The following is a 19,152-nucleotide window of genomic DNA, read 5'->3' on the forward strand; positions in this document are numbered from 1 at the left end:
GGTGGTATCATCCTGACCATATATATCCAGTACCAGATTTGCCCTCCATGGAACAACGCAGTGTCTCCACGTGTCACTCTTTTGTTCAAGTTGTCAATTATTTTTTTTTCCTATAAAGTTGGACTTTGCCATGGTAGCACTAACGTTGAATTTAAGTTCTCACCTCTTAATTTGGCAAGTTGAAGAGGAAGTGTCTGCCAAAGCGTCCTGGTCTTCATAAAGCAGGATCTATAGAATCCAGTCTGTTGGTAGCTCCGATTACCATGATCTCCCCTCTGTTATCTATGCCATCCATAAGCGTCTGAAGAGTTGCAACAATGGAACTAATAGAAAAATATAATTTTTACTTACTGGTTCAGTAAATTTTGTTACATTCCACATGACTTTTTTGATGCCGGAATAACCTTCTTCCTAGTGGTCATTCAAAACTGGGAAAAAAATAGTCTACCAAGTCGGGGTTTTTTTGATTTGATAATAAATCTGCAGACTGTTAAGTCATCAAGCACTTCAAGACTGTTTGAAATAATCTCTACGTTAATATAAAAGGAGTACTGCACACTTCTGCTCAGGAAGAAAATCACGGAAAATGTCAACTTTGATTTTAGATGTTGAATTTGTTGCAGTGAGATCTTCCTCATCGCACGATTCTATTTCGATTTAAACCATATTATCTATGGAGAGACCAAGATTAGGACAAGAACAGCACAGAGTTCAGCATGAAGCCAATCAGGAGCTCAAGTTTGTATTCTTTGTATTCAACTTTACCCTTCTCTTGCTGGAAGGACCTGCTTTTTGACTCTCCTTCTCTTCACTAGGAGCATGTTCCCTCTTGCATTCGTAATGCTCTTTCTCAGTGGTTTTAGTCTTGTCCTTTGTATCTTGGCATCTCTCTGTAACAGCTGAGGAGGAAAGGTTTTTAGAGCTACATTCAGTGTCAGACTTGAGAGAGGAAGTTTGCCGCAATTTCTCACCAGGCTCACAAGACTCTTTGCCATACAAAACGGTTTCTTTTGAAATGAGGTCACGTTCTTTTGATCTTCTTGCTTTCTCCTTGTCTCCACGGTCATCACATTGGTACTGGGCGAGGTATTCATCATTCCCAGGAGATTTCGGAGGGTCCACGACACTGCACAAAATAAAATCACATTTCTCACTTCTGCTGAAGGACGTGAATATTAAGAGTAAAACATTCCAACGTGGAACAAACAAACAAAAACCTCCGGACTACAGGAACCCTCGCAAAGATATGCCATTTAGAAACCTCTCCTGTGATTAGGACACCTTCTTCAGCTCCCAGAGAAAGTGCTTTTTCCCCTCTTGCTTCTGAAGCCATTGCACTAAAAAAGCAAACGCATCTGTCTCCCTCCACATGCTGCTCTGAATAAGAGCCAGAATATTCAAAGCCACTCTATTTGTTCTCCCCACATAGCCGAAAAAACACCAGTTGAAAGAGTTTTCTACCTCTCTCCACGAATTTACATCCACATATCCTATGACTGCAAAAATAGAAGGCGGGGCTCAGGAGAAACAGCCAGTGCTGGAAATGAAAAAAAGCAGCTTGTTTCTTCAGAGTCTTAAGCCTATGCTACTAGGAACAAAACAAAACAAAACAAAACAAGAGGAGAGGAGAACAACAGCGGGAAATTTACCTATTCTCCAGGTGTTCAATTGCAAAGCCTCCTCTGGAGGATCAACAGTTGTGAATTCAGTGTGCTTAGGAGAAATCAGATCTACATCTGAACCACAACTATTTCAGTAGTATCGCGAACTTCTGTTACTCTGAAGAAGCAGTCAGCACCGTTTCTATGTTAGGAAAGAGCTGAACAGAGTCTGTTATTCACATCAAGTAGTCAGGCAGGTTTCTTTAGGAAGGCTGGGTTTCACTAGAACATTACTAGCCTGTAAGCCTCATGGCATCACCTTCCATCTTGACTGCTGAACCTCCTTGCTCCCTACTATCTTCTTTGCCAAGATACAGCTGTCCACATTTACATTTCCTACTTGGCTGGACTGAATTTAAGAAGATCTTGCATCTAAGAAAGGGAACAAAAGCTGCTGCCCAGCAGCGTCTGGCTCAGGGAGGAGTGAGAAAGCTCTGTGCAGCCCCCAAGGTCCGTGCAGCAGGAGGCAGGAGGTGCTCCAGGCTCCCAGCAGCAGTTCCCCTGCGGCCTGTGCAGGGAGAGGCCCCTGGTGGAGCAGGCTGTCCCCCTGCAGCCCATGGGTCCCCCGTGGAGCAGATCTCCATGCTGCAGCCCCCCTGTGGCTGGAGGAGCCCCCGGTGGAGCAGGTGGCTGTGGCCTGGAGGAGGCCGCGGCCTGTGGAGAGCCCCCGCAGGAGCAGGCCCCGGGCTGGACTGGAACAGGCTGTGCTGAGCCTGCTTTGCCCGTGACGCTCCTTGTGGAGTGATCTCCCTGTCCTTCTGGCAGCCCTTGAGCCCTTGCCAGCCTCTTTTCTCCCCTTGGCGTTGGAGGAGGGGCAGGGAGAGAGCGCTTGTGCTGGAGCTCGGCTGCCCAGCCGAGGAAAACCACCACGGCTCTGTCTTGCCGCTGCTGCAGCACGCTGGTAGCAGCCAGCACCGTCTGTTGTTCGAGCCTCAGCAAGCCCACAGCATCTTCCGTGAAGGGATCCCTTTCCTTCACGCCTGACAGGCGCCGCCTCCAGAGGCTGAGGGCTTGTGCCCCGTTTGCAAGCGCTTTCTCAGTGCCCCCTTCCCCAGACAGGATCCCAGCTGCTTGGCTTCACTGCCCTCTGCTGCCAGGCTCCCGCAGCTGCTATCCCAGCAGCGCAGCGAACATGCGGATAGAAGGCTGCATCATCGTGAGTATCCGCACGTTCCCATGTTACATCTTTCATTTCCCTCATTCACAATCGTGTTTTTTGGTCAAGAAAAGTTATCACAAGGAAAAAAAGAATTGTACTTCTCTAATAAGTAGTCTTTGTTGTCCGGCCAGGATCAGTAAAAATCCCTGCTCGCCGGTAACTAGAGCCCTTCATAGACCAGCGGGGGGCAGGGGAAAGGCCTCCTGCCCGGCCGGGCTCCCCTCTGCTGCCCTGAGGGGGAGCAGCCCGTGTCGCGGGCCCTGTGGGTCGGGGTGCCCTTTGGGGAGGGGGGGGGGTGAAGGCCGCAGGGCCTGGAGGCAGGGCTGGGGGCTGGGGTGTTCCCTCCCCCTGTATCAGCCCCTTCTGGGCCCTGTGAGACGCGGAGCTGCTGCCCGGGGTTAGGCCCAAGGTCTCCTGTCAGGCCCGGGGCCGCCCTTCCCCTCGCCCTGCCCTTCCCTCCCGCTCCTGAGCCCTTCGTCAGGCCTTGCTGGGCCCTCTGTCCGGCTGTCTGTCTGTCCATCCGAACCTCTGGCCTTCTGTCCCACCACCCTGCCCCGTCCCTGCCCTCTCCCTAAGGAAGCAAAGAGTCCCCGGTCTGCCTTCATGAGGGGGGGGGGGAGGGAGAGGGGAGGTTCTGCTGAGAAAAAAATGAAAGATTTCCCCCTTAACGGGCACCTTGCGAGTTCTTTCGAGTTCCAACCTTCTGCCTTCCTTCCGTAGCAGTGCCTCTAAGGGGTGCGCTGTAAGGCAGCCCTCATCTGGCGCGTTGCTCCTTCGTTCCCCCAAGGAACTGCCTTCAGGATCTGACTAACTCTGGATGCACCCGGTTGTCGCCTTAATTTCTCCTTTAGCTTGCTGAAAACAAGCCGGTTGGGTGACCTTTTGCGTTTCTCGCTTAAAATTTGGATCGAGGAGGTCTGTGTTTCCTTACGCTGATGTCCACGCTGAAGGTGCAGAAGGGTTCCGTGCTGTTGCTTGGGTCAGCCTTGTTGCCAGGTTCGGAATGTTTAGCCTACCGGTGCTTCGGTGCTGTTGGGCTGCACTCAGAGTGTGAGCTCTGGGCGTTATTTCTCAAATACTGCGTTATTTGAGCGTACAGACCCGAGATATTCTGCGGAGAGGTGATTTAAGGCACGTCAGAACCACCGCTGCGGCGTGTGCCAGCGTCGGACGCCCGTTCGAGTGATCAGGCGGAGCAGGTGAGTTGAATTTGGTGCTGGGTGGCGAGGTGGTGTTGGGGGAAGAGCTAGGCTAAGGAGAGCTTCCTCTTGCTCTGCCCCTTCCCATCTCAAATGGCCGCTTCCTGGGGAGATGGGTTCGTTGGGAGGTTAACTACAACGTTACAGTGAGGATGAGGAATCATCTTCAGTCCCGTAGGTATTTGCTGCCAGGCCGCAGCGTTGATTTCAGAAATTGTATTTAAAAAAGGGAAAAGAAAGGAAAGATGTATTCTTTAACATACTCTCTTTTCTCGGAGAGTAGATGGAGGAGCTTCAGCAGTGCCCTTCCTCCGGAAACGATTCCCAGTGTCTGCTCAGACACTGAGGAGGAAAATGGAGGAGAGCCACCCGATAGAAATAAAGGAAAGAAGGGGTCATGGATTAAGGGAAAAGCACTACTTAAAAAATTGGTGCTCTCTAAAAACGGGTTAAGGGTTTGGGACCTGCAGGTGCTGCCTACACCTGTGTGCGTTGCAGTCGTGCCTGTTGCCACTGAGCAAAACGGGGAGAGCTGCTTTGTCGAACGCGGCGTGTTAAAGCACGTGCCACTGCCTGGAAGAAAAGCACGGACTTCCCTCGTGTGGGCCTTCTTCCCTAGCGATCTGTGGTTTACCTGATGGTTTCCCATAAGCTGAGAATGTTTAAAAGAAAAAAAAAAAAAAAAAATCAAAAACCAACACCAGCGTTGAGAGTGGTGAAGCAGATCCTCACGTGGGGACTCAGAATCAGCGGTGACATCACCATGCGAAGCATTGTGTGTGCTTCGGGTTGGGGCTGCTGCGAGCCTCGCAGCGGGGAGGGAGAGCGGATCCGGGGTGCCTCTGTGTCAGCCCTCTGCCCTGGTGGCTTCGTGAGCACTGAGAGTTTGACTCCTGTGTTCCCAGCTTTCGCTTCCGCACCTGCGGTGTGGCAGAGCCAGCGAGCTGCTTGCTCAGCTGGAGGAGGAAGAGGAGTGACCTCAACATTGCCGAGGTAAAGCACAATTATTGAAAAGATTTGGCAAAGATGTGGGTTGTACCAGCGCGGCTGCTGCAGCTGCAGCAGATCCTGGAGCATTGGAGAAGATAGAGAGGGTTTTCTTCATGAAAAGAATGCTGTTAAAAGTGTTTTCATGCCAGAAATTAGGATAAACGCCTCTGTTGTTTGACATCCTCTATTGAGCTGGCACATTGGCATTACAGCGTACCTGGCACGCTGTTTGTATTAAAAAAAAAAGGTATTTTATTCAGGGCAGGCCAGAAACCTGCCTTGGCACTTGCACATCGCAGCAATGCTTACAGACCCTGCATCCTGGCTGCCAGGCCAGGATCTAAATCCGATGGTGCTGTTGGTAAACTGAAGCTCAGGAAGCGCTTCTGGGTTTTTTTGTCCTTCCATGTGAATTTTTACCCTGTGAAGATGGTGTATTAAGCTATTTTCGTAACAACAAATAGGTTTAAAAGCAGTTTCAGTTTAACATCTACACGCTTGGGTGTTATTAACAGAGCTTTGTATACTGAGCTGGTGCTTGGTAGGAGAAAAACCATCAATCTTACCTGGGAAACCTGGACCCCCTCAGCTACATACTGCTATGAGGAAACTCAGATGTAAGAACACACTTAAATAACACCTCACCAGAGCTGTTGTGCTCCTGACCGCCAAAGGCACCTTTTTCCAACACCGTTGTACTGGAAGTTGATGCAGCTGGTTCCATCCGTAACGTGTGACTGTACAGTGCTGTAAAAGAACTATTTTTTCACAGCTTTGGAGAAAGTGAAGCAGAGAAAACCACGCGTAACCACTGATACCTGGACCCCAAACTGCCACAGACTGACGGTGATGCCCACTGGATATCTCCTGATACCCTGCTGCCTTCTGACTGCTCCAGCAGAAGTCCCGTTTTAATTAGCCAGCAGGTCCCTCTGAGGGAGGGACTTTGCTAAAACTCCTGCCGTAGGAAGTATCCTACGGGAGCCAAGTTGCTAAACTGATGTGTGGTTTTCCCTTAACCCCCTCACCCCTGACTTTCCAGCTCCTGACGACACTGCCAACGTGTGCAGTGTCACCGTGTGCCATCTAGGTGCCAGCTGCCATGGTTTATATATTGTAAAATTAGTGATTTGGGACTCGTGAGCACTGAGGAGAGGCTAGCAATTGCTTAAGAGCTTTCCTTGTGTCGCTCTGGGGCAGGGAGATGGGTGAAACATCTTAGGCTTGAAAGTGATTCCCTGCAGAGTGACGTGCTCAGATCTGCACAACAGATCTGTCGTTTTGGTCACCTTATTAGATCCCTGCTTGAGAGGTTGCTTGCAAGAATCGATTCCTCTTCACCTTGATGTGTCAAGCTAAAGACAAATCTGTGCCGAAGCACTGTTTGATCAGACGAGTGCCTCGGTTCAGGATTGTTCTTTGACAGCTACAGAAACAGCAGGACGATCAGCGCCTTCAGGAACAGATGAATTTGATCTTGAGGCTGTCGTAAAACAGGTCCCTGAAGTTTGAAGACTCTTCAAATAGTTTGGGCCAGCAAGGAGCAGCTGTACGTGGCGGCTGCGGTAACTCGGGGCTCCGAGTCTCAGAGAGCGTGGTGAAAGCTGGCTGCTGGAGGAAGCTGAGGCAGCGTTCAGCTCTAACCTTTGCCTTCTTGGCTGGCATCTTTGCACTCCTGCTGTCAGTGGGTGTTGAGTGTCCTTCCCGGCAGCCTCAGAACGTGCCCTCAGATGTAGGCAGCATTTAGCAGCTAGAATTCCCTCAAATAGAAAGAGTACAAATGATGCGTTTTCTGCTTTTTCTTTGGAACTCTTAGCTTGAGGTTTTCCTGCAGGCCTTGAGGTTTCTTGCAGCAGCAGGGATGAGTTCTGTTAGCAAGAGGCTGTTCTGTGCTTCGACTGTGGGAAGATGAATGGTTACGTGTGCACCGTTAAATATAACTTGACACCTAGCACACCGCACTTGCAGCCTGTGGGGTGCTTTAACAAGCAGGTAAATCAGCAGAGGCTGTTTTGCAGCCGGGGTGATGCTGGGTGATTAAAAAGCAGGGGCAGAACAAGGAGTTTCTAGTGTTTGTTCTTGCTTGTCATCCGACTCTCCACTTCCACTGTTCTTTAAAACAAACAAACAAACAAACAAACAAACAAAAAAAAAAACAAGCAAGGGGTAAGCATCTTAATATCTTTATTATAAATGGAAGGCACAAAAGAGGCCAGCAACAGAGACTGTCCAAGAGAAATGCTTTGTGCTTTATAAACAAACAAGGAAGTACCCTTAGGTGGGTGTGATAATCCTCCTCTAATGCGTTTTTGGGGTGCAAAAATAGATTTGTTCCTTTCTTGCTCTTCTCTGCAGGACAAAGGCAGAATAGGCAACTGCAAAGTTCGACCAGGGAGGTCAGTTTGTTCCGTACTGAGAAAGACAAGCCTGTAAAACAAACTAGACAGATTTTCTTTGTACTATTCATCTTCCTTCAGCAAAGGCAAAGCTTATGACACTTGTTGGTGTGTATTTCCAGACCCCCAGCTACTGGCACTGTAGCGCATCTCTAATTCTTTGGTACAAAAGGTTCAAAATCTCTTAATGCAAAAATTTTACCAGCACCCTGGAGCAAAAAAAAAGAAATCTAAAACCCTTACCAACTTCTATTACATACCTGCTGAGTGCACCAGAGTTACTCATTTTTATTCAGGCTTTCAGGGGCAACTTCAGTTGGTTTAGTGCTTGGATTGCTCTGTTAGCAGATGTCAGTTTAAAAAAAAAAAAAGCTTTTGAGGTCCTTTTTAAAATGAGACTGCTTTTTTGGAATTTGGAATACTGCAAGGTATCGTTGGTTTTGCTTTCTTCCCATTCCTTAGACCAGATCCATTCAGATTCTGAACAGCGTTCCCGGTCTGTTCTGGAAAATGGAAGGCAACAAGCAAAATGATGAGCTCCTTGGGCAGTCAAAAGAGCTAAATCTGGAGAGTGTTTTGAGTCAAACTTCCATGCTAAGGAGCACCAGTAATTGTTAGAAGTAGCTGCAGAGGAACCTGCATGGCACTGGGTGTGTTTCTGAAGGTGCTAAAGGTCCGAAGTGACGATTCCTATCCATACTAAAGAAGAGAAGGAAACCTTGCACTTAACTACTGTTTTTATTCCCTTTGTCCAGCAGTCAAAAGCAGTAACTAATATGAGAACCCAACTTTTCCTCTCTTTATTTTAGATTTGGGAAAATTCCCTGCCAAAAAAATATTTCCTGGAAAATTCACTAGTGTTTGTGTGAGTAAAAGCTTCCAACCTTTTATTATTAATTTGTAAGAACTATTTCATCCACTTTTGTCCAGAAGAGTCAGAAATAATTTGCACAGAAATGTGCAGCGTTTTAATGAAAGGATTCAGAATCACTCTGAATTGAACTTTATCTGGTCTGGTTGCAGGTTTTGTGACATTTAGTGTCTTTAAAAAAAAAATAATCAAAATTTCTGACTTCATATCAGAAAAAAAGAAAAAAAAATGCTTGTGGCGAAATAAAATCTGTTGCAGCTCTGCTCATCGAAAACTCATTGGCTGTTAAATTGGACCTAAGTCGTCTTCTCTAACCTTTCATGATCCTGCAGCAATGGATGATGATGGATATATGGATTAGGGAACAGCACGTGATGGCAAACCTGTGGTATTTGCTACGGCGCAGAAAGAAAAACCAAATTGCTTCCAAAAAATCAAAGTAATTCAAAATCCTTGGTATCATGCAGCCGTGCCACTGGCAAAGTGAGCATTCCCCTGCCTCTCAAAGCTTGCTGTACCCTTGATCTGCTGTCTTGCTGCTGTTAATTGATTGCAACTCTACGTGTCTGATCAGGGCTACGAGTTGTTCTCGATATGGAGATCATACAACATATACTGTGCACGCTTGTGTGTATAGATATGTTTATCCTGTATGCATGTACATCCGTATGCATATTTGTGTGCTGGCCCCCAGATCCCTCATGTTACAAAGCATCGGCCTCGAAGGCATACTCATCAAAATCTTTTGTAGAGCCTCCATTTTTTTCTAGTTCCCTCAAAATGAGAGAATTTTTACGCGCTCTCTGTGTCGAAAAGGCAAAAATTCTGATTTTCACTGTCGCTCTCGCTAACTTTCTCTCACTCCCTCCTCGTGTGTGTATAAACACAGATGTGTGTATGCGTATGCACATCTGTGGATTTAGATGCACTGGTATGTTTTTTGCTGTACAGGTAATAAAGACGGGGAAAGGTTTTTGTGTTTTCTTAATAGGTGAAGAAATCTTGAAGACCAGAGATTGGAACATGCTGAATTTTAAATTAAAAAAAAAAAAAAAAAAGTTAAATTGTCCGGCTGTGGAAGATGGAGCCTCATTTTTGCAGCCACTTTGAATCACGAGTTCATCTCTAAATGCGCTGTTTTTTTTTGTTTTTGTTTTGTTTTGGGTTTTGTTTTTAATTTTTTTGAAGAGCTAACTAACCCTGGCTGCATCCAGTCTGAGAGAGCATTCAAATGGACTTGCTTCCTCTCTTAGTTATAAGCTGTTTAAAAGCGCATCCTATGTTTGAATTGTGGATGAGAGGTTCCCTTGGCAAAGTGAGGAGGAAAATTCTTCCTACCCCTTTATTATTAATTCACGGATTCAGTCTTGGTTCGGCCTACAGGAGCAGTTAACTGGAAGCCTTTGAAGATCGATAACTTTGCTGAGGTTGTCCAGGTAGGTGAAATCGAAGACCCACAGGGCCTGGAACGTGCTGTTTAATGCGTCCTAACTGTGTTCTAGAGAAGTTATTTGTAGCCATAGTTGATTATTGACTTGCATGTATCATCAGGTGGTTTTTTAAGGAGTGACTCCGTTTTCAGGCTTCCAGATGTGCTCCAGGTCATATTATTGAGGATGTGGAAGAGAACGCTTGCTGACAAAGCTCCTGGCAGCTTTACAGAACTTTAATATTTAGTTAGTTCATGTAACAGCTGATTTCAAGGCTTTGCTCTCTTTGAGAGACTGATAACTTGATTTGATTAACTGAAGAAAGCTGGAAAAATGTCCGTTCCTCATTATTTTTCACTTGTTACTTTCTTTCGGGTTACTTTTAAAAAGAAGATTTCACTGATCACAAGCCAGTAGAAGACTTTCAGCCCAAGCAAGGGTGAAGACAGCTCTCTCCAAGAGCAGAGGAAGTCCCTGTGGAGAGAACCCGAGCTTGTTAGCAGAACTCGTCGGCATGTCTAAACAAGGAGACGATTGCTACTTCTATTTCTATTCTACCTGTACCAAGGTATGGCTGGCTTTCCTTTGCTTTGCTTTTTTTCCCCCTTTTTTTCAGGAAGGAGTAGATTAGGAGGAGGAAGCACACTGGTCTTTGGTTAACTTGAGAACCAGATAGATTGTGAATTCAGTTGTAGCACCATCAGGCAGCAGCATGGCCATTTTTGAGGCTGTACTCTATTTTCCTTGTTGGTTTCCTTTTGGTTCCAGGGAGACAAATGTGCCTACCGCCACTGCGAAGCTGCTCTGGGCAATGAGACGGTCTGCAAGCTGTGGCAGGAGGGTCGTTGTTTCAGGAATGTCTGCCGATTCAGACACATGGAAATTGACGTGAGTGCCTAACAATGTGTTCTCAAAATAAATCCACAAAAGCATTTTTCAGTGCCGTAGGTGTACTGATTGTGCTTTTGCAGGATAGATTTGTTTGCTTCAAAATCATACTGGTTTCTGTTACCAAGAGAGGGGGTGGGAGGAAGCAGAGGGAAATAAAATCAATGCCTTAGGTATGTCTTAGCAAGATATTTGTTTATTTTTTTTTATTAGATGCTGACAGTTTTCTCAAGAGATGCAGAATAGCTGTTAAATAGACTGCTAAAACCTGCTGGAGCAGGGGGGTAATAAACAGGCTGTTCTATCCTCATGGGAGCAGGCTTGATAATGAACTATCAGGTGTCTTCTGACCCACAGTCCTTCAGATAACGCTGTTGTAGCTGCCTGGGGTAGGAAGTGGGGAAAGTTAAAGGTGCAGCAGAACTAAGTCTCCAAGAAGTAGTTCTAGACAGGGTTAACCTAGGCAATTTCAGATGTTCTTTTTCCCTCTGAATAATCCTAGTATAATCCTAGGTGTATTAGTTTAAGCCACCCTCAACTGATGTCTGAGAGTGCCTGTCTTCTCAAACTGAGTGATGACCAAACTAAATGTGCATAATGGTTACAGCTTATGCAAACTTTGTGAATATGCCCAGAAATACTACACTTAACTGAGAAACTGACCTTTGGAATGATGTTTCAGCACTGTGTTGTGACAGCTGTCACGATCTGGAGCTGTGCATCTCTTTGCAAGCCTCAGGTGCATGTTATCACGAGCTTTTCTTTCTTTCTGTCTTCAGAAAAAGCGCAGTGAGATTCCTTGCTACTGGGAGAACCAGCCGGGAGGCTGTCAGAAAGCCAACTGTGCTTTTCATCATGCAAAGGGACGTTACATCGATGGACAATTCCTACCACCAAGCAAGAGTGAGTTTAGGTCCTTTTTCTTTAAGCGCTGAAGAATTAATTTTGAGTAGTACTTAGTGGGTGCCAATCCTGTAGGGGGCGTCAGGTAACTGTTCATTTGTGAGTGCAGGAAAAGGTCTGCAGTCATAGGTGTACTGCACCGAGTGTACTGCTGGTGTTTGTTTTCTGCTTTCGTGCTCAGCTTCTCTTTGCTTTGTGTGATGTTTGCCTTGCAGTTTGCTTCCTGTTGTTTCCTCTTTTGCTGGGTGGTAGGGAGATGTGTTGTTGTTGGAAGGGAAATCATTGTTCACGGTGTAAGCAGTGATGGGATGGGCAAAAGGAGATGCTGAATTCGTTGTCTGTGCGGGTTATCTGCCTTTGCTACCATCTCTTTGCATTGTGGTCAAAGTTTTAAACTGCCATATTACCGATGATCCTCCTCTTCCTCTAGCTACGCTGCCAAGTCCGCCTGAGTGCGCGGACGATGATCTGAAAGTGGCTCAGATGTCACTGCAGCAAAACAAACTTTCTGTCCAGTCAAATCCCTCTCCACAGCTAAGGGGGTGACGAAAGTGGAAAACTCTGAAAATGTCCCAAGCCCTACACACCCTCCAGTTGTAATCAATGCTGCAGATGATGATGAAGATGATGATGGTGAGCATGTTTTGGTTCTTGGAAGGAATTTGTGCTGTAAATGATTGTGTAAATCTTTGTTTCTTGAAGGAATTTGTGCTGTAAATGAATGTGTTAAATCTTTGGTTCTTGAAGGAATTTGTGCTGTAAATGAATGTGTTAAATCTTTGGTTCTTGAAGGAATTTGTGCTGTAAATGAATGTGTTAAATCTTTGGTTCTTGGAAGGAATCTGTGCTGTAAATGAATGTATAAATCACAGATGACCTGAGGTCTGACTAGCGATAGGGCAGGCAGTCTGGCCAGGTCACTGGTGGCTTTGTCTGGCAGTCAGTGGACAGAAGCTGAAACGTTGGAGGAAAGCTTAGAACCACTCCTGGCTTTAGCTGGTCTTTTGTGTAAAGTTCTATGTGAAACTAGGAAGGAAATTTCTTTTTTCTGTCTGAAGAGCAATGTGTTGTGTAGTAGTTAAAGCTGCAGAGAGAATCTAGAGTCCTAGATGTTTTGTCCTAGTGTATTCTACTTAGGAGTTCATCAGGTCAGTGTAGCTGTTTAAAAACAAACAAACAAACAAACAAAAAAAAAAAAAAAAAAACCAAAACAGCAACAAAGTTTTTTATATGAACCATGGGCTGAAGTGTCACTGCATGAGCTACGTAATCATGACCAACCTGGTCTATGCATAACTGAATCGATTTTTCCCCTTCAGACCAACTTTCTGAGGAAGGAGAAGAAACTAAAACTCCCGTCCAGCATCCAGCTGCGGAAGGCAAAAATGGATTACGGGTGATTTCCACTCGGAAAGGCAGTTCTACTACTACTAAACAAGGTATGCCAGCACCTTAGTAGGATAAATCAGAAGAACTTGACAGTTAAGTCAAAAGCAGCGTGGTGTAAAAACACAACAAAATGTAGGGGTGCTGAATGGAGTCGGTTATTTCCATGATCTCATTTCTGCCATTAATACCATCATGTGCCCATTGGGTCAGAAAGGTGAACTCCTTTTCTTTACTTTTGGAGAACAAAACAGGGCCACAGCATGGAGTTTAAATGGCTGCACGTGCAGCCTTGCAACCACTGTTGATAAGCCATATCTAACGATAGAGGGATCTAATATCGTGTAAATGGATTAAAATGTGGATCTAATATCGTGTAAATGGATTAAAATTAAAACTACATTTTGAACCCTGAAGGATGAAAGGAGGGGCAAAATGCCATTGGTTCTATGGCTCTTTCACTTGTGAGGAGTGTTGACAGGCTTTATTCGAAATACTTCAGAAAGTTCCTGAGCGCTAAGAAGCCTGAGGACCTGTGGTCCTCAGTGAGTGCCTCTAAGCCTGTCTCATGAACTGTTTCCTGTTTTCAGAGGGCAATCTGAATTTTGGAATAAAAACACTTGAGGAAATCAAATGGCAGAAGATGAAGGAAAAAAATAAGAGACACGGTGGTGAGTTAATATTCCCTACTTTCTTATCCTGTTCACGGCAGGTGATGGTGACTGGGAGCTGCTTGAGGGACAGACTTCCATTTTTAGCTGGGGGCATAAAGCAACCTGATTCTCAGCCAGCTGGTATTCTAAATGGGAGTTCAAAGGGCAACCAGAGGCAAATCAGTCACCTCTCTTCTTTACATGCTCTGCTTGCTGTATTTTTGACAGTAACAAATCATTTAAAGTTTTTTGTTCTTTGTGATAGTTTTTTATGTTGGGCAAACTTCCTTACGTTTTGGTTGCTCTGAACAGAAGGTTCTTCAAGATCTTCTCTTCGTCCCGTTGATTCTTTGATTTTTCCTGCTCCAGAAGAGGAAAACGTCCGGACAGTGGTGAGAACTGTGACAGTGTCTTCCAAGAAAGGTAATAATGAATGCTTTTGTTTTGATTTCATTACTCCTAAACTGGAGGGTTAAGCAATAATTAAAACAATTCACCCATGTTAGCCTTCTGGTGCTGCCTTCTGTTCAAAACGTGCTTTTATGCTTAAAGTCCCTGGTTGTACTGGAAAGATTTGGTGCTCAGGTTAAGTGCAGTGGCAGGAGAGAAAAAAAAAAGTGTCAGTATGCCAATAGGGGGGTAACTGAAAACCAGAAGAGTAACGAGAAGAGCGAGCTGTAGAAGCCAGTGCTATATAAGAAGCAATTTCTGAAGCATTAAAGAGGCGTACAGTGGCAGGTGTGGACACAGTATGACAGGAGTTTGTGTATAAATTGTTTAGAGCTGTGCAAATGCCTTTTAAAGGGAAAAAAGTGTGGAAGTACTTTTACTCGTAGACATTCACCTTAGAAAGGAATATTTCTCAGCATTTGCACCTAAGAATATTCTGCTTGCTTATGCAGCTTTGTTCTGCACAAAGTATAGGTGTCAAGCAGACTCAGATTCACTCTCCACTATCTCAGCTGGAATTTGAAGCAAGCACTGAGACTATTAATATTTTTTTTCCATGTTAATTATAGTTAAAATATGAGTTTATGTGGTTTAGCTGTCAAAACAGTGTCTGACTGGGGTTTTTTGGACATGGGCTAACAGGATAATATTTCTGTTGGCTACTGGTTTCTGTGAAATAGAAAAAAAAATTCCCTTTTGTTTTAGGGGAGGAACCTGTGGTTCGAGTAGATCTTGCTGATAGACAAGGAAAACGGAAAGCCTCCGCGGGTAAGAACTTTTTACGAGCTGTTACGTAGGTGCTGCCTTCTATATATGACTGCATTAAAGAGTATTTGTGATGTATGAAAGGAAAATACATTGCAGTGGAGATCTGTGTTGACTGCAGAAATGGCAAAAAAAAAAAAAAATCATTTAGCAGCTGAAAGGCAATTCTATGAAAATATGCTTGAAAAAGAGAAGCTTATTGTTGACTGTTCTCAAACCTTCCTGCAAAGAAAAGTTCTTACAATATTCCTTGTTTTCTCTGAAGATGATGTAAGCAGCCTTCCAGTGAAGCGCAGCCTTGCTGAAAGGCTGGGGAAGAAGGTAGAGGCTCCGGGAAATGCTGACAAAGCACCCAAGAGAGAGACAGGTACTAAACGGGCATCTGGATTGGATTCCTGGGTTTCGTATTTAGTCTTTCTGTTTGTCCTTTTCCAGTGATGTTTCTTTTTGCATGTTGGCTGAGGTCGTAATCACTGGGATTCAAAGTTACCTTTCCTGTCTTGTTTTGAAATGTGAACCTGAAGTTGACATTATGCAGCCTCCCTAATTCGTTCTTTTTCTGTTTTGCAGTTCGAGTTCCCAAGTCTCTGAAGGACAGGCTGGGATTACCTCCTAAGCAGACCAGTACTGAGAGAGGTAACAGCTAGATCTTAAATATGCTTTCTCCTCCTTCCTTTCCACGAACTTGGACTGCTTTCATACATCCCTACAAACTAATTTAAACGAAAACAAAGAACTGACGCCTCTTGCTTGAGTGCTGAAGCTCTTCTGACAGCCACTATCAGAACTCTGGCTCTAGGTGTGTGTTTATTTTCTACTTGTGCCTTGTCGAGGTTTTTAGCTGCTTCTGTGAACCGTTACGTACAATTAGAATAGAACCACTGCCAGGAGCAGGAATTTGAAATGCAGTCTGAAAAAGTAATAAAGTAAAGCAGCATTTCTGTGTAGCAGTTCTCTCTGGATAGGGCTGGTCTTCAAAATACAAGTGGCTCAGAGGAGGAGGAGAATGTTGTTCTAAGGATATTGTTCTAAGATGCATTATTGGGAACGCTCAAGATGAGTTTTCCTTAGTGCTCTGACAAATTTTGGAGACTTAAAATATTGCTGGACTCTCTTTAAATGTTGGTGCTTCTCCTCATTTCTTGATGATGACAGGGAAGGCTGCCAAGCCGATGGGAGAGATCCATGTGAAAACACTGGAGGAAATCCGTCGTGAGAAAGCTCTTCAGAGACGCGAAACTCAAGCCAAAGCCGAGGCTGAAGGGCATGGTAAAACTGAAGATTCCAGCGCAGGGGCAAGAGCTGCTCGTGCAGGTCGCATCCAAACTTTCTCTGAAGCCTTGTCCGAAAAAAAGAATAATCGCTTGGTAGAAGAGAAGAAAAAAGCAGGAGAATGCCATAGCAAGAGCAAAATTCAGGGTGAGTCCAAGAAGCAGCTCGCTCTGTCCGGGCCCAGCAAAGGGCAGGCGAAGGAGCCGGCAGGAAAAGTCAAGCCGGAAGGAGAAGTGCGTGTTAAAACCTTGGAAGAAATAAAGCGTGAGAAAGCTCTGCGGATGCAGCAGAGTGAAGGAGATGTGCCAGCTCCCTCAGCACAACCCGGACCTGCCCCAGCAGAGCAGAAATCTTTATGGAGCACAAAACTAACAGGTAATAAGATGCTTTAATGCCTGCCCCAGTGAGGTGCTTCCCATATTGAGCAAGTTCAGTTTGCTCAGGATCTGCTTCATGGATAAATGCTGAATGGCTTGCACATTGTAGCCTTTCTCTCTCTCTCTCTCATGGGACACAAGGAAATAAGTGCACAAAGGAAACAAGTACCCAGCTTTCTTTATTTCTGCCGTTGACAACACTTTTTTTTGTCTTTTTTTAAAGCACCTGAAAAAGAAGAAAAGAAGGCAGTGGAATTGAACCGGCCTTTTCCTAAACTTTCCTCTGGACCTGATGTACAGGTGAGTCCTCTGTGAAGACACACATACATTCGTACAATTTCTGATAATTCTGACAAGTTTTGTTACTCACCGTGTGCCACCCTCTTGAGTGTGTTCTTACCCTTCAGCAGCTGGTAGGAGCTGCAGTGCAGTCTAAATCCTATCGCCAGCAGCATTTCCAGACAACTCTGTAATCCTCAAACTTGGAATCAGTCTGTTTATACCACAGCAACAAAGAAACCCTGTTAGCACCAGCTGAAATCTACACAGTTAACGTGGAGGGAATTCTTTTTGTTCTTACTGACTTGATCTGTCAGACATGAAGGATTTAATACAGAAGGCCAGAGTTCTGCGTTCAAGGAAATCAATCTGTCAGTGGATACTGTATAGGGGAACTTGTATGACTTTCTGCTGCTTAAAAAGAATGTGATAAATAGATGTACAGCAGAACACCCTAGCTGTTTAAAGAAGCTTGCCATAGTGGATATTGCAGATATGTGAGACTGTGTCCATAGTAAAGCATGGCTCTTGTTACAGGCAGAATTTTATGGAAAAAAAAAAAAACAAAAACAAACAAAAAAAACAACAGTAACCTGAACGAGATTAATATGCTGTTCCACATCAAGACCATTTTGGAGGGATTGCTGATCAGATTTTCTTAACGAAATCTCCACGGATTTTATTTATTTTTTTTGTCCTATTCATGCACTACTTTTCTTTCCTTCTAGCCCACTCAGCAGAGTGGAACTCATAAATGTCCAGAGAAGAGCTTTGAAGAGAGACGGTGGGAGAAGTGGCAACAGAGAGAACAACAAGAGAAGCTTCGGCAGGAGGAAGCTGCTGTCAAATCTACTGCTGGCTTCTTTAATACTGAACCAGCAGGGAAAGTGGCAGCTGAATTTCAGGGCCAGGAAGCTAAAAGTAAGTGTTGAAGGTTAAGAGTTACTTAGGTTGTCTTCTGAAATACAGACAGAAGATGACAATTCTCATGCTGTAACTCTGGCTGGGTGCATTTTGCCACGCAGTGCTACGAAGCGAAGGGTGTACTTTCTTTTTCTTAGTTTGTTTCTTTTCCTGCCAGCCAGATGTTAGGTAAGGAACGGGAGACTAGAAAATGACACTACAAATGTGGACTTTGTAGAACAACTTAACTGTGGGACATCACTGCAAGGGAGAGGAAGCTGGTACAAGAGTTGCATACACTCTTGTCCTACTATAACTGCTGCTTTTTCCTTTCCTAGCGGGAGCAGGACTTTAAATATAAAAGCTGTCTATATTTGTGAACCTAGCTTGCACTTAGGATTGCTATGTGTCTGAGGTTTCCCTTGTCCTGGATTATTATTTACTGTAGCTCTTCGGTTTCTTTGTTCCTTTGTATGGATTGTTGGTAGACAGAGTTTCCTATGTGGAAAAGATTCCTGAGAATCCAGGCAATGGTGGTGTAATTGTGCTGGCCAAATGCATTTAAGTGTGTAGAAGGACTGTGGAAATGATTAAGAGAACCTGGATTTTTCCTGAGGCAGAGCAAGACTGTATCAGTTCTCTCTTCCTTTTACTCTAGCCAACTTTATGACATCTGCGAAGCCTTCGCGTGGGAAAGTCACTTTCCCCAAGAAGAAGGCACTGAAACGTAAGGCACCTGGGAGTTATCCCTCTGCCATAGCAGCTGTGGAACTACAGACTGCCTTTCATGCTGACATGATGGGACCTCCAGCCAGAAAAGCAGCCATGGTAAGGCCAGGGGCTAATGCAGCGATGGATCCCTTGTTAAATTTCTACCCTCCTCTATTTGAAAAGGTGGAAAACTCAAACGTTCTGCAGGCCTTCTGTTTCCTTTGAAATCCAGTAGCTGTCTCCAGGATGCTTGTAGAACCCTTCTGTATTTATGAGATGAATGGCACTCTTTAACCGGTACTCTGATGCTGTGATTTCTCTGGTGTGGGGGATTTTGTCCATTAATGCCATGTTCTTAAAAGACACCAGATCATGAGTAACCTCCAGGTGAATGTGAACTTTCTTCAGGAGCACCTTGGTTTTGTATTTTGGCCACGGCTCCGCAATGCCAGAGGAGAAGCAGTGTGGAGGAAAAAGCTATTAAGGAATCTTTTACCCATGTATCATAAATACTGTTTTGCTGCTTTCTAGGGTGTTTCAGACGTGCCGGAGCACGTCCCAGCCATCAGACTTGAAGAAAATCCCCAAAACAGGTGACAACCCCAACTTGTTCTTTTTCTTAATCAGTGTATATCCCCAGGGAAACATAAGTTCTGTCACATGTGGGAAAAAATGAGGGTTCTGAGATAATTGAAGCCAAAATCCATCAAAGGAATAAGTCACCTGAAACCACTTTCTAGCAGCTAGCAGGATTGCTTAATTAGGCTTTCTTGAAATGCTGCAAGTCAGCACAGCTTTCCGGTGACTTCTTGGGTTGTCTGAATACCTGAACGAGGATGAGGTGAAGTTCTACTTCCTC

At 44.9% G+C, this 19,152-nt stretch overlaps 1 protein-coding gene across 1 annotated transcript; it reads left to right on the plus strand.

The window, feature by feature from the left end:
* Positions 1–16,272: 16,272 nt before the first annotated feature.
* Positions 16,273–17,600, plus strand: LOC309891215 (zinc finger CCCH domain-containing protein 11A-like; the record flags this gene model as incomplete). Its single annotated transcript, XM_082785591.1, has 3 exons — positions 16,273–16,398; positions 16,624–16,700; positions 17,408–17,600. Coding segments are annotated over exons 1-3 (364 nt in total), but the record flags the coding sequence as incomplete, so codon positions are not given.
* Positions 17,601–19,152: the final 1,552 nt, after the last annotated feature.

The sequence above is a fragment of the Aythya marila genome (genome assembly GCF_965140915.1).
Source record: "Aythya marila genome assembly, contig: HAP1_HAP1_SCAFFOLD_317, whole genome shotgun sequence".
NCBI classification, from domain to species: Eukaryota; Metazoa; Chordata; class Aves; order Anseriformes; family Anatidae; genus Aythya; species Aythya marila.